The sequence below is a fragment of the Manis javanica genome, chromosome 3 (genome assembly GCF_040802235.1).
Source record: "Manis javanica isolate MJ-LG chromosome 3, MJ_LKY, whole genome shotgun sequence".
NCBI lineage: Eukaryota > Metazoa > Chordata > Mammalia > Pholidota > Manidae > Manis > Manis javanica.
The window spans coordinates 115533814-115549483 of record NC_133158.1 but is presented as its reverse complement, the minus strand read 5'-3'; the positions used below and the strand labels follow the sequence as shown (position 1 = coordinate 115549483).

Genomic DNA, 15670 nt, shown 5'->3' with positions numbered 1-15670 from the left:
CCTGAAAAAGAAGAATAAAGTAGGGGGGATCTCACTCCCCAACTTCAAGCTCTACTACAAAGCCATAGTAATCAAGACAATTTGGTACTGGCACAAGAACAGAGCCACAGACCAGTGGAACAGATTAGAGACCCCAGAAATTAACCCAAACATATATGGTCAATTAATATTTGATAAAGGAGCCATGGACATACAATGGCAAAATGACAGTCTCTTCAACAGATGGTGCTGGCAAAACTGGACAGCTACATGTAGGAGAATGAAACTGGACCACTGTCTAACCCCATATACAAAGGTAAACTCAAAATGGATCAAAGACCTGAATGTAAGTCACGAAACCATTAAACTCTTGGAAAAAAACATAGGCAAAAACCTCTTAGACATAAACATGAGTGATCTCTTCTTGAACGTATCTCCCCGGGCAAGGAAAACAACAGCAAAAATGAGCAAGTGGGACTACATTAAGCTGAAAAGCTTCTGTACAGCGAAAGACACCATCAATAGAACAAAAAGGAACCCTACAGTATGGGAGAATATATTTGAAAATGACAGATCCGATAAAGGCTTGACGTCCAGAATATATAAAGAGCTCACACGCCTCAACAAACAAAAAACAAATAACCCAATTAAAAAATGGGCAGAGGAACTGAACAGACAGTTCTCCAAAAAAGAAATACAGATGGCCAAGAGACACATGAAAAGATGCTCCACATCGCTAATTATCAGAGAAATGCAAATTAAAACTACAATGAGGTATCACCTCACACCAGTAAGGATAGCTGCCATCCAAAAGACAAACAACAACAAATGTTGGCGAGGCTGTGGAGAAAGGGGAACCCTCCTACACTGCTGGTGGGAATGTAAATTAGTTCAACCATTGTGGAAAGCAGTATGGAGGTGCATCAAAATGCTCAAAACAGACCTACCATTTGACCCAGGAATTCCACTCCTAGGAATTTACCCTAAGAACGCAGCAATCAAGTTTGAGAAAGACAGATGCACTCCTATGTTTATCGCAGCACTATTTACAATAGCCAAGAATTGGAAGCAACCTAAATGTCCATCTGTAGATGAATGGATAAAGAAGATGTGGTACATATACACAATGGAATACTACTCAGCCATAAGAAGTGGAAAAATCCAACCATTTGCAGCAACATGGATGGAGCTGGAGAGTATTATGCTCAGTGAAATAAGCCAAGCGGAGAAAGAGAAATACCAAATGATGTCACTCATCTGAGGAGTATAGGAACAAAGGAAAAACTGAAGGAACAAAACAGCAGCAGAATTACAGAACCCAAAAATGGACTAACAGGTACCAAAGGGAAAGGAACTGGGGAGGATGGGTGGGCAGGGAGGGATAAGGGGGGGGAAGAAGAAGGGGGGTATTAAGATTAGCATGCATGGGGGGGAGGGAGAAAGGGGAGGGTGGGCCGCACATCACAGAGAGGACAAGTAGTGACTCTACCACATTTTGCTAAGCTGATGGACAGTAACCGTAATGGGGTTGTTAGGGGGGACCTGATATAGGGGAGAGCATAGTAAACATAGTATTCTTCATGTAAGGGTAGATTAAAAATTAAAAAAAAAAAAAAAAAAAGAAAGAAAGAAAGAAAGAAAAGGGGATTACTCGTTAACAGGATAAAACTATTGGTAAATCAAAGATCAACGCATGCTTTAAATATCCTTAATGTTGATCACTTAAAGGGTGTCAGATGATCAGCTATGGAGGTACTCTTTTCTGATAATATTCCTTTCTCTTAATTAAAAAAAAAAAAAAAAAAGCAGTTCCTGTGTGCTGACCTCCAATGAGTTCTGCACAGTGGTATAGAGGGCATGTCAAAGTGTGGGCAAAGGGTCTGTTTGTTTCTACGCAGAAGATCAAGGCATAGCTTGGATACCCAGAAAATGAAATAAGATACGATATGAGGAGGAGCTTCCGGCATCAGCACTCTCTGGAGGACTCGTGCCGGGGGATGATCATCAAAAAGCCTCCACAGGGATCCGGACGATGCTGCGGTTGTGGCTGCATCCAGCCCACCGTCTCCTGGACTTGCCATAAGAAGGAGGAGGGAGATGTCTAGGCTGGCATGTGCATACAGTGAGACAACGAATTTGACTGGATCTGTACTGTTGGAACTCAACCAGGAGTTGGGAGGGGTGCAAGTTGTAGCACCCCAAAATCTCATGACTATAGACTATCTATGGTTAAAAGAACATATGGGATGTGAACAGATCCCAGAAATGGGCTGCTTTAATTTGTCTGATGGTTCAAGTACAGTTGGACAATATCCATCATATCATAGATAACTTTTCACAAATGCCTAGGGTGCCTAAATGGTTTTCTTGGCTTCACTGGAGATGGCTGGTAATTATAGATTTGCTTTGTTTATGTCACCGTATTCCTATTATGTTAATATGTGTGTGCAAATTAGTTAGTAGTTTAAAACCTATACATACTTAAGGTACTATACAAGAAGATATGTCAAAGAAATAATCAATCCTCCCAAGTTTCCTTCATATGCTACATCTATAGCTTTTCTTCTTCCTTCCTAATTACAAACCTTAAATAAAATTCGTGCCTCATATCGAATTTACCGAGTATCATAATTCCTCCAGGTGGTAAAGATACCTCGAGACAAGTGCTGGGCATAGAAGCCACAGGGCATAAATCTGCAAAGAAGTAAAAAGCTAACCTTTGCAAACAATATGGCTTCTCTCTCACTTACCAACTTTACATTTCCCTGTATGGCCCCGGAAGATGACTGGTTAGCCAGAGACGGGTAAGATTCCTCAAGGGAGGAACAACCTAAGACAGGCACAGTCGCAGGGGGGCCATCAGGTGAGAATTTGGGGATCAACAGAGGTGAGGCTCAGAACCTCACCCCCCCTGCTTTGAGAGAAATCTTCTGCATCCGTGGATGTCTTGCTGCCCTTGTCTAGCCTGGATTAATACTTAGTCCATAGGCACACACCTGATCATCTGATCATCTACATTTGCCTTCTTACAGCACTAAACTATGTTTTCTACCTTTATCTTGCATCTACCTACCACTTCAGCATTTTATTAAAAATAAAAATAATAATAATAATAGGAGAAATGTGGGATCAACATATAAATCAAGTACAAAAATCAAATGAATATTCATATTTGACCTGATGGTTTATAGGTCATATTGCATGATCAAAACCGAAAGTTTCTGTGATGAATGCCCTTGTACTGTTCACCATGTAAGAATTTATTCACTCTGTAAGAATTCGTTCACCATGTAAGAACTTGTTCGTTATGCTTCAGAAGATTGGAGACTGACGAGAATTAGGCTTGAGATGGATTAATGATTGTACATTGAGCAATGACCCCCCTATACTGAATTTTATTGTTGTTAACAACCATTTGATCAATAAATATGAGAGATGCCCTCTCAAAAAAAAAAAATAAATAAATAAAAAAATAAAAATAAAAATAAAAATAATAATAATAATAGGAGAAATGTGGGATCAACATATAAATCAAGTACAAAAATCAAACGAATATTCATATTTGACCTGATTGTTTATAGGTCATATTGCATGATCAAAACCGAAAGTTTCTGTGATGACTGCCCTTGTACTGTTCACCATGTAAGAATTTATTCACTATGTAAGAATTCGTTCACCATGTAAGAACTTGTTCGTTATGCTTCAGAAGATTGGAGACTGACGAGAATTAGGCTTGAGATGGATTAATGATTGTACATTGAGCGTTGACCCCCCTATACTGAATTTTATTGTTGTTAACAACCATTTGATCAATAAATATGAGAGATGCCCTCTCAAAAAAAAAAAAAAAAAAAAAAAAAAAAACAAACAATACATATTTTTTTCTCCTATTCCTTCTTGTGCCCTCCCAATGCCACACCATTTCCAGTTGAGGTAACGGAATCCATTGTATGCATTTTGGAAAACAAAATCGTAATAATGATCCATCCAGGACTAGCTGCCTAATGTTAACTACAGCTAGAATATTTTCAGCTTAGAGTGCTGGGAACAAATTAACAACCCATCTACTCAACAAGAACTGAGCACATGCAAACAATCACAGTAGCAAACAGTGGCTGTCAGAGAAGATAACCTAAAAAACACTGAGGAGAACTTATCTGTACTACAAACACAGCAGTTGCTTCTAGAAGAAGGACACACCATGGATACCATTAACACCTTAATTGGGGTTAGTCTGCTCACATATTATCTTCCTTATCAAAGTATGAGTTCTTTTAGAATGGCTTCACAAAAGCCCACTGCTCGGCATATGGTATGGGTCTCGGTAAATGCAGGTTGAATAAACATGTGAAGGCAGTAATATTCCATAATGTCCTTGCTTTGATAAACCTAAAATATTCAATTCTTCAACCAGTAAGGCAGACAATGTGGCTGAATCTTAAAATTCTTATAATTAGATAGATACCATTTTGGTGGGAGGATGTTAGTAATTTTGTTCCCTTTGATAGAAATGAAGAAATTCCCATGAGGGAGAAACTCCTTTGTTTTCAGAAGGACTACCTTATGGAGCCCTTCTAATTAAACAAATAAAAGTCAATTCGTTTCTGTAAAGACCCTCCAACCATTGAAGCAGATGCTTCCATCTGAGATGTTAAGTATTTTGTTTAGTAACTTAAATTGGATATATTTGAGCGGAACCCAATTCATGCAGATTTAGAGAATTTTCCCCTACATTTAGGCTGCCCTATTTGAAAATGCTTTTTTATTCTTAGAAGACCTGTCTTATTTGTCTGTATTTTAACCTTAAAAATGTGCGAAGAGATCATTCCAAGAAGAGCATGCAAGACTAGTCCCCTCTGCAATTTACTTTGAAAGATGGTAGAAAGATGCAGTGCCACCTGGATATTTTGATCACATCCATTTTTTCTATGCCTTTATATATATTCTAGTTCTTTGATGAATATCCTTGCATAGAGGTGTTTGTATGTGATGGGCCAGGGGGATGGTAAGCAGTAATAACTTTCCTTTCTACTCCTTCCTTTCCCTCCTTCCATTCACTTAGTGTCCCTCATCTAGTACTATTTAAAATGGAATAGCCCAAACATTTAGAAATGTACTGATAAAAGATGTGATTGCTTTTTCTGGACCAGGAGTGGCCAGACCATACCCTGTGCTGGGAGTGAGTTTTTCACCTGCACGGTGGAGGACACAGATCCTCCACTCTGTCATCCTGCAATAAGAAAAGCAATGACCCTTGGATTGGGAAGGGGAATAATCTCACTGTCTCTCTGCACTCTGCAGGACTAGTTCTTAATTGCTGGAGGGAACAAAGAACATGGATCATGCAGAGATAGACTAGAGGTTAAAGAGAGACGACTAGGAGGCTGCCTTAGAAAAGGACATGGCCTATGCACTCTAGGGGCACTGACAGCTAATATCTGTCTTCAGATTTCTATTCTCTGCACTGTTATAACCTCTGCTTTTCTCACTACTCAGTAAATTACACTGAACACTCACAGTCTGGTTTTCCTTAGGATTGAAAGAGGAAGTGGCAAAGCTCCTACATCTCAGTGGTTCAGAGTGGAGAAAATTGATAGTGATGGTAAAGAAACATCAGGACAGATTTGTGGAATGTGTAAATGCTCTTCAGTATTTCCTAGAAATTATTTGGTGAGAGAAACACACAAAGGAATTGAAAATGGGAAACCCATTGAATGATGCTAGCTGCCAGGACTTGAAAATGAAAGTGAATTTACTTTTTAGCCCTTAGGAGGTCAGGAATTTTTTTCAGTTATACTGATTCTATAATGTTAAGATTTAATATGACTTCTTGTATTGATCTTCTAAATAATCTACCAACACAAGAGAGAGCTGAAACTCAAGCATCAGGAACTGCTAAGAATACAGTTAGTGCTACTAGGCTTAATTCCAAAAGTTCAATTATCAAAAGTCACTTAAAAGAGTATCATTCAAATTACCTATTACAGCCAAATTACTACCTAGTACCACTTTATATTTCTATCTCTTAATGAAATGAAATCCAAAATTTTTCTTAATGCTGTGGATATTATGGTGATAGGTAGTTTTAAATAAATAAACAGGAATCCTCACAAATGAAATTGGCTAGATACAGACTCTTACTGCTTTTTATTAGAATAAAGGTCTGTCTTAAACAATAGAAAAGCTAAAAAATACAGATTAAAAAAATTGAATATATCCTAAGATTTAGTATGGTGCACAATTTTATGTTAAGAGAACGAATAAGATGGGAAAAATCACACACTAACAGCATGCATTGGTATTTTATGACACCAGAAGGATGTCATAACATATCATAAAAAAACGGCATGAAAGACAAGAAAAAGAAGAGCAGAAAACACTAAATACTGACTACATGCCTTTTTCCAACGTATGGGAAGAGAGTCTTTGACCTCCCATCCACCCTGCCCAATCCTTTCTGAGGAAGGGAAAAATTTATCTTACTGGTGAGATTGAAGAGAAAAACCAGAAGCTTAGCCTGTTGTTTGTGTGTTTTTCTCTGTGTCGCTGTGGATCTGCCTCCCCACAGGCTGGACACAGTCTGAGCTGCTGGGTAGGCACAAATAAGTCAGGACCCATATCTGTCTTTTGAAGTAGATACAGAATCCACCTCTCTGACTTCGCTGCTGGGCTAAGGGGTGAGGTTGGATTTCTCAGCAGACGGCCCTCTCTGTGGACACGCACCTTCCCTCAGTGATGCATACGGCAAGATTTAGTTTGGGGAGAAAGGTGTTAAATTCATTTTTGACCATTCTTTAATCTAGTGTTCCAGTAATCTGGTAAGGAAGCAGGTATACTTAATAGCTATCATTTGACACTTTTGTCTATTTTCTCAATTGTTTTGATCTCCAGAGTAAGGAAGGAGGGAGAGGAAGGAGTAGAAAGATAAGTTATCACTGGTTACCATCCCCCTGGCCCATCACATACAAACACCTCTACGCAAGGATATTCATCAAAGAATTAAAAAATATATACATAAAGGCATAGAAAAATGGATGTGATCAAAATATCCAACAGCAGGCAGATGATAATTATAGACATGTGATGTCATTCTACAAAGTAATTTAAAATCATGTTTAATATTTTGTAAAAATGACATAGCTATTAGTATTTTTACTGCAGACAATTTTAAAAAAAGGATAATACAAATGGTCCACAGTTTTCTACCCATCTATACTCTGATTTATATGTAAAGTCATCATGTAAAGATCATTAAAAACAACACAGAAATGCACAAAACTAAAAAGAAAAAGCCTTTTTCCCTGCCTCAAAAGGATCTCTCCAACTAATCACTATTAACTGCTTCTTGTGACTAATTCTGGAATAAAGTATTTTCCACATATTTCAATAGGAGCATCTATTTCCATATTTAAAATTGTTTAAGCTCATAGGAAAAGAAACAAAGTATATAACTTTCATTTGGTAAGTGATAACTAACTTTTAAAAATCACACGCAAAGAATGGAAGGGATTATACTGGGGCTATGGTTTTGTAAGTGATTTTTTTTTATTCTACAGAGATTTTAGTTTTCAAAGTTTTTCTCCGAGAAGTAGAAAACTATATAACCTGAAATATTTATCACTAGCTTTTTATTATAAAAGGAACATATTTCCATAAGAATTCCAATATATAAAAATATGTGAAGCAAAAAAGCAAGTCTCTGCTATCAAGCTCCCTAAAGGTAATTGACATTAATAACTTTGAATACACACACACATACTGCACAGATATTGTAGAAAAATATAAATACACTTATAAATTTAAAAGATTTGGGAAGAAAATAAATATACATGGACATATAAAACTTCACCTGGACAAGCTTGTTTCCTTGATACAACTAAAAAGAGGAATGCAATCTTACCTCACAGTGCACACTGGAAACCAAAAGGCCAAAAGTAATGATTGATATCTTCTATTTTCCATACTGTGGCAGTTTTAGAAAATGCAACACCAACCTTTCACTCTGTTTCTCACCATTTCCATGTCATTCCCAGGCTGCCTGTGAACACAGGACTGTCACCAGGCTGGCACAGAGCACTGCTGCCTGGAATTCCTGATCTCAATTAATCTACTGGCTACAGCCTTTGGGCAGCTGGAACCATAGGCACATATACAATCTCTAGTCAAGGAGTTACTTACAGAGCGCTAAAAAAAGGTGGGGGCAAGGGGTTCACCACTGTCATTTTGAGAACAGTTTCATAAAGACTTTAACTCTGTATCGACCCACAAGCTCCTTACTGCCAAGGTCAGACACTGGGCCAACATGGCGATTCACTGATTCTCAAGTTCCTCCAAGTCAAGCAAATAATTAGTGCCTTAGAGAACGATCCAGCTAGCAACAAAACCCCTCCCCTCAAAAAAGAGATTCATTTTGTGCCACTAAGTTTTATTTAGAGAGCGCGCAATAGAAGCGCAGCTGGCTTCATTGAAGCAGCAACGTGGGCAATCAGTCACACCAACTGCAATGCTATCGCTTCTATAAACAGCAATGAGTGGAGGGGGTAGGACAGTACTAGAAGCTTATGTATAAACAAGAAAGATCATTTCAGCAAGAGATTGCCTTCTCAGATTCACAGTATCTCTGATTGACACCCTAGGAAATGCCAATGCCTTGCAACATTTGATGGCATTATAAGAAATAGTCGGACCTAGCATTCATAACACTGTGCAGTGAAAATAATATGGCATAAAGACAGCAGGTTCATACCTGAATTGTACGGACTGTATTGAAGCTGGCAAAAAAAAAGAGGTATAATATAGATAAGGAGGCAGGACATCTGAATAGGAGCAATGCTGGGTAGACTTGTACTGAGTTGTAGGGTAAGCACCTTTGGAAATGAACTGCATCTTATTTTTATTCAAACACATTCTTTTAGTAAAATATCCAGAGATATTATCCCTTTCCATTAGAGCCCCTCATCTGCCCAACCCCAGTCCTACCCGTTGAACTCCTAAATGAGTTTCAAGCTCAGGGAGATTAACACGAACCCTAGGCAGAATTAATTAGCCCTTCCTTGGGGTAATTATTATCATGCAACATTAACTCAGGTAAGAGGTTGTTCAACTGAAACAAACTGAGGCTCCCAGGTATCCCACTTTGGGTATATGTATCATATCCTGCCTAGTCCTATACCATTGCTTATGCCTACATCTCTCCCTGGTGGGTCTCCAATGCCTACCTAACACAGGACTTACATGCAGTTGGCGCTCAGAGAGTTTGCTAAATAGAAAAGTGGCAATCCCTGAAGCCGGGGACATGTTTGTTTGTTTGTTTGTTTGTTTAACTTTCTATTCTCAGACAGAGAAGGACAGAAAGAAGGGAGGAGAGTCAACTGTGGAGGGCTAGTATAAATGGCATGACACAAGTATCCCAGGCTTCAGAAAAAGTCTGGCTGCCATCTGCTCTTCTGCTGTATGTAACCCGAGCCAGGCAAATGACTGCTGGTCTGTGACCCAAATGAGAGCATTCACCCCAATCCTGTCACCATGAAGTTCTGCACTGGTTTTCCTCCCAGGCTCACAGTTCTTAGTTTATAAGTTGAGAGAAAAAAAACAATTTTTTATTTGCATTTTATTTGCAAAACTGCAGTAGAAATGAGAACTGCCACACTGTCACTGTTTTTCAGGTAATAAAGTTTAGCTCTTCTTCCAGGATATGCCTGGGCACATCAAAAGGTAGCTTGACTTGAGTCTTTAAGAGTCTTCCAATTAAAGTGTAACTTGGAAGGAATAATCTCAAACAACAGAGGAGCTAGATTACGTCTTTGGGGAAAAGATAAATATCATTTCATAAACAATGTGCCTGCTAGGCACACTGGATGGGACACACAGGACAAACTCTCACTTACCAGAAGGATGATGGTAAACCTCGCACTTTGGCATGCTAAACTAATTATTCATAAATTATTAAAGGAAACCAGTACTTCTATTCATTATATATTGCCGATGAGATCACAGAGAAATTGGAATGTTTGATTGGAAAGAATCTTAGCCATTGCCTATTAATCTCCCATTAAATTGTATTGTTCTAAACTGCACTGCCTTACTGTATCAATCAGGACAGGGCAGATAACAAATTACCTTAAAAATCTAATTTACTTACAAAAAGGTTTAACTTCTCATTTGTACCTACTGTCCAACACCGGTCCCAGAGTGGAACTTTTTTTATTATAGACACTCAGGGATGCAGGCTGAAGGAAGAACCACTACTTCAAACACCATCAGGTCAGAGCCTGAGATGAACTGCGTTCTGGCTATGAAAACTTACACATGGAAGTGAGGTGTGTCACTTCTGCTCACATTTCATTTGCTAATGCAAGTCACATGGCCGCATCTAACTTTAAGGGAACGGGGTAATTACATCCTACAATGTGCTCAAGAGGAGAACCGACAATACTGGGTGAAAAGTAGTAACACCTACCATATCACTTAGCAAATGGTTTTCTAAAAACACCATAAGATAATGAACTAATAATAAGCAACAACTTCTTGAATTTTCTGACATTATCACTGGAAACCATATACAAAATAACAAAATCTCTTTGAAATGAAAGCCATAAGAAAGTGTATTGTATAACTCATATTCATTTTAGCCACTGGAGCAAAATTGAAATAGTGAAGAACTTTAAGCTTATGACATAAAAACCAGCTCAGAGAAAGATTCTATAACAAAATAGTCATGTATAAATCATCAATTATCCCTTCATAAACATTTCCAAGATTGGATAACTGAAAGCAGTTACACACTGAAATCACCCGTGTTTGAAAACTAATACAGTATGAACAACAGAGTACCAGGCTTTAAAAGGTAGATTCTGTCATTTGCGTTTTGATTTACTGGATTTCTAAAGATTGAGTTTGAATCTAAAATAGCCTCAATTTATAAATACATTATTGTCATTTGTCTCAGTTTTTGGAGGGCACTTGTTACCTACATCTTTGAAAAAAAAGTAAAGAGATTAAAGCTCTGTATGGACACTTAGAAGTGAAGGTAGAGTGGAACTGTAAACAACTGTTCAATGCTCTTTTTGTAGAGGATCCCTTCCTGAGAAATAGGCTTAAGGCAATAATCACTTTGCAGCCAAGCATTCTTTCTTGGATCCCTTGACTGTCCTTTTAAGGCCTATATCCCTGAGACATACATTAGCTGATATAAACTGACTGTAAGTGAGCAGTTTTAAGTTGATGTGTTGAAAGTTTTGTAAGTTTTAAGTTGAAAGTAAGGGTGTGACTGGGTTTTAGTTGCATATTTTTATTAGGAATGATAAATTATTTTTGCCTGGAGTGTTTCAATCCCACATCAAGATCACTGGATGTGATTGTAGAGCTCCACCTCTAGACATCTGAAATCCCCATGCTACCAGGCTGAGCTACCTTAACTATCACAGTAGAGTTATGACTGTACACAGGAGGAGGACAGCCCAGTGGCTGAGTTTTGGACAAGCTTAGCGTGATCGACCAGCACAGTGGTTCCCCTTCCAGCTGTTTGTGCATGTACACACGTGCACACACACTCATATCAGTACTATTGCAGGGCCCTACTACGCTACTACTCTATAGCCTCCTCTATGAGGTTGATACCTAACGCAGATCCCTCAAGAGCCTCGTTGTTAGGACAGGAACTCCTCTTCTACAATATGAGAATGGTGTCTCCTACTGAAGTGATGAGAACCCTGTAATCTTAACACCGTTTTTTGAGAGAACACTTCTGCTTTCCTCTCAACTAGATCTTCAGAGGAATGGAGCAAGCACAGAAGCTATTGTTTTAATCCCTACTCTTCTGTAAGCTTGTTTCTTTGTAAAGGTCCCATCTTTAGAGAAAAATGAACCTGCTTTACTCACCCTTTGAACCAAAGTCTTAGTAGTTGACCAGGTGAATAAAAGTGCCACGTGGTCTGAGCAGCATTGTTTAGAATTTTAAACTTCTTGTTTGTCTTTTAATAGACAGGCAGCACATGCTAAAAAAAAAATCATTTAATTATGAGAAATTGAAAAAAAGGAGCATATGAGACTAAAAAATAGCCTTAAACAATCCACTTAACCTTGTTTAAGATTTTTTCTACTTAATAGCTCATGCTATCTCCATCCTCCTGAAGTACAAAAGATTTATAAATCAAAGTAATAGATAAATTAGACAAGATATTAATATTTTATATTGCAGAGGAAAAACAAGAGCAATAAAACATTTTAATTATACTAAGAAACTCAAAGGTTAGCAATGATTTTTTAAAATTTTTATCTCCATTTGTTCAATAAAACCTAAATAAAATATTTAAATGTTTACAATTCCGAAAGTTCACCAATACATTAGGAGAAACTCTTAATCTCTTATAACAAATTATGTCACTTCTCTCCTTTGGCCCTTAATTTTCCAACTGCAAAATAATGAGAAGAAGTAGCTAGCATAGAACTTTTTACTGCATGCTGATGTGGTTTAAAAGATTATTGTATTTCTTTTTAGGTAAGTTCAAAAAATTAAAATTGTGCATTCCAGCTGTATTTTTCTAAATTTGCTCCATGAAAATGTATCTGATGTATTTACCTCAGTCTGCTTCTCACACTGGGCAAAAAGCATTTCATGCAGAATTGCTATGATGTCATGCTACTGGTACAAGTCACATGAAAGAAATCACTTTAAAATGGAATACAGTAATAATAATATCTAAAATACACTGAGCATGTTGTATACAGTAGACTCAAAGTTCTTAGAATAATGCCTGGCATATAGTAAGAGTTCAATAAATCTTTAGCTATTAGTAATTCATATATTATTTACAATAGCCTATGAAGTACATACTATTACCATACTAATTTACTTTTCTACATAAATTGAGGGACAGCAAGGTCATGTATATTACCCAAGATCATAAGCTAGAAAAGCTACAATTCAAACAAAAACAATATAGTTTCCAGAGACAGTTTCTTAGTAACTCTCTGTATTAAATCTCTCTGTGGAAAGGGTGTGAGGAACCTTCATCTTCATTACTTGGGACTATACCATTCTAAAAGAATCCCCTAGAGCAATACTTCCCCAAAATAGCCAACTACTCCACTAAATAGAAATGCATATATGCAGTGCAACAGTTTTCACAGGATCATATGTTAAATATGATTAAATGAGATATAGGAACCAGGCTAGAATTATCATTATTTCTATTTTTTTTTCAGTTGAAAATACTGAGTTTAAAAAAGATTCTTAGTGATTTTATTAAGACTGGTTTATAAGTAGGTCTTCTGACTCTTAAGTCTCATGGTTTTGCAACAACCTACCCTGCCTCATCACATATGCTATCACTTCTATTTGGACCTTTCAATATTTGAGAGTTGGCTCTGCATGTACATTAACTTGTTACCTATTTTTACATGCAGTAGCAGCCTGTCTTATTACACACCATGCATACTTTAAAATTTTTCACATCTAGGAAATACATATCCAAGTTACAATCTATTCATGTTTTATTTAATGTAGACAAGGAAAATTGAAATAATATGAACATATATCTTCACTGGCTTTCTGAAATAAATATTTTCAAAACAAAACTTCAGCATCTTGCATATTATTTAGAATATATCAGCTTGACACCTTTTAGCACTTATAAATATAGTGGCAAAAGAATGTTTTAAATAAACTTTTGAATGGAATGAAAGGGAAAGTATGAATGAAAGAGGTCTTGTTGATTTTATTTCAAAAGAGTATGTTTTCATATTTCACATATAATTAAATTATCTAATCACTCTATTAAAATAATTTTACTTCTCATTTAGAATAGTGAGTAACCAGAAAGTCAGTTTTAGAAAGAATGAATGGAACCTATATATATTCTAATCTTTCCAAATACAATCTTCATAGCTCCAGAACAGGGTGAAAATAGGTACATGATCAAATGAATCAGATCCTCAGAATAACATACGAAGTTTTAAACATAAGACCTATTTTAACATTTTGAACATTAAGGTGATCTGGAATTTATGGGCAAAAATTGTTTAGACATAATAAGGGAATCTTCCCACTCTCTTCACACCCCACCCCCGTTTTGTAAAAAGAATACCAAAGCGACAAAAACTAGATTAGCACTTGGAAGATTAATAGACATAATCACCTTAAAGCAAACTTACACCTAAAAAAAGAGACATGGACAATGGAAAGTGTATGTGTAGAAAGGGCACACCACTTGCAATACTTAAACAGAAAAGAATCGCGCTCATTCCGTTTTAGATTGCTACTCTTTTCATTAAAATTTTTAATCGTTTTTCTTAATATCGCAGGTCATTAAAAGGGTCTGCTTTTCTTTCATTCCCTCCCTGAGCATTTCCTGAGGGACCTGGTAGGTTAAACCCATCGTTAACCTCTCATGTTTCAGCACCCAGGACAAAAATTGCTTGCTCTCCAGGGCAAAACGTACTCTGACGATGTGACCAGATGTCTACTTTTCAAACAAAGCAAGAAAAAATAAAAGATACCTGCCTCGCCAGCCACCTGTTTAAAAGTCCCCTCTTCTGTCGAATGCACCGGCAACTTCTCAGTCGGAGACATTGAGTAACTCCAAGTCGCACGCAGCCCTCTCAAGTCACAAGGAGAGAGAGTCGCGAGGAAGTGAGAAAGCAGGTCACTATGCACCCCTCTAAAAGAGACCCGCGGGTTCCAGTTCAGGAACTCGGCGAGAGCTAAAGGTTCTAGAAAGCGCTGATGACTTCAGGGATTTAGAAAACAAAAACAAACAAAACACACCCAAGGACAGAACTTGCGGCGGGGCCATTACCTCGCCCCAGTAAGGAAACGCCTTCCTTCCACCACTTACAGCGCTCAGTAGAGCAGGGAGGGAGGCGGAGAGGAGGGCAGGGTGGGGTGGGAGGCATTTGCAGGGCTAGGGAAAGGACATTTTCTCACCACTTAGGCTGTTGCTGGACCTCAGGCTCCTTCCACAGAGACACTGCAGCATATGCACTCCTTTCTTCAAAGAAAGCTCAAGAATCTTCATGGAGAAGCGCTCGTGTGGGGTTCATCAACTCCCCGCCCACCTCCGCTAATTGTCCAACCAAAAAGCGGCCTGTCTTTGGAAGCCGGGTCCCGAATGCATGGTGTGCGCTTCCCAGAGGGAGAGCAGTTGGCACCTCGGCGGGGCAGGAGCGGGGCAGGCACAGGAGGGGAGAGGGCCGTTCGGGAGCCCCCGCGGTAGCCGGAGGTGCGGCCACACCTCAGTGGGCTCGAACGTGACACTTTAGGACTTCCCGGAGGCTTCGGCTGGTCTGCGAGTGGGACGGTGAGTGGACCCGCTACGCGGAGGGCGCCGCCGCGGGTCGGTGCCCCTTTCCAGGTGCCGGCGCCCAGAAGGACGAGGGCAGGGTCCTGCGTCGGCCCTGGCCTCTCAGCTCCTGCTCCCGGCGTCTGGAGGTGAGCCGTGGGCGCGCGCCCGCCCCAGTGCCCCGCCGGGCGAGCGCGGAGAGGGAATGCGCGGGGCCCCGGGCGGCGCCGAGGAGCCCGGAAGGCAGCGCTCCCGCCGGCTGCGCGCGGGCCGAGGGGACTCCGGCGTGGGAATCCGGCGGAAGGGAAGCGCCCGCAGGAAGCTCTGGACCCTGGAGGCTGCCGAGCGTCAGAAGCGACTCCAGGGAACTGGGCGGCGGGGGTGGGGAGGCGGGGATGTGGAATAAAGCA

General features: G+C 39.2%; 1 protein-coding gene across 2 annotated transcripts in view; it reads right to left on the bottom strand.

Annotated features, from left to right (window-relative positions):
- The window catches only part of FGF12 (fibroblast growth factor 12), a 536490-nt gene that overhangs the window by 336146 nt on the left and 184674 nt on the right, over positions 1-15670 (bottom strand). Inside the window, exon 1 of one of the 2 annotated variants that reach the window (XM_017672439.3) lies at positions 14906-15559. The exons of the other annotated variant lie outside the window; for it this stretch is intronic. Within the exon in view, the coding sequence (XP_017527928.1) occupies positions 14906-14996 (91 nt within the window). The 5' untranslated portion in view covers positions 14997-15559. Of the gene's footprint in view, positions 1-14905; positions 15560-15670 lie in introns of those variants that run through there. 2 annotated transcript variants of the gene reach the window in all.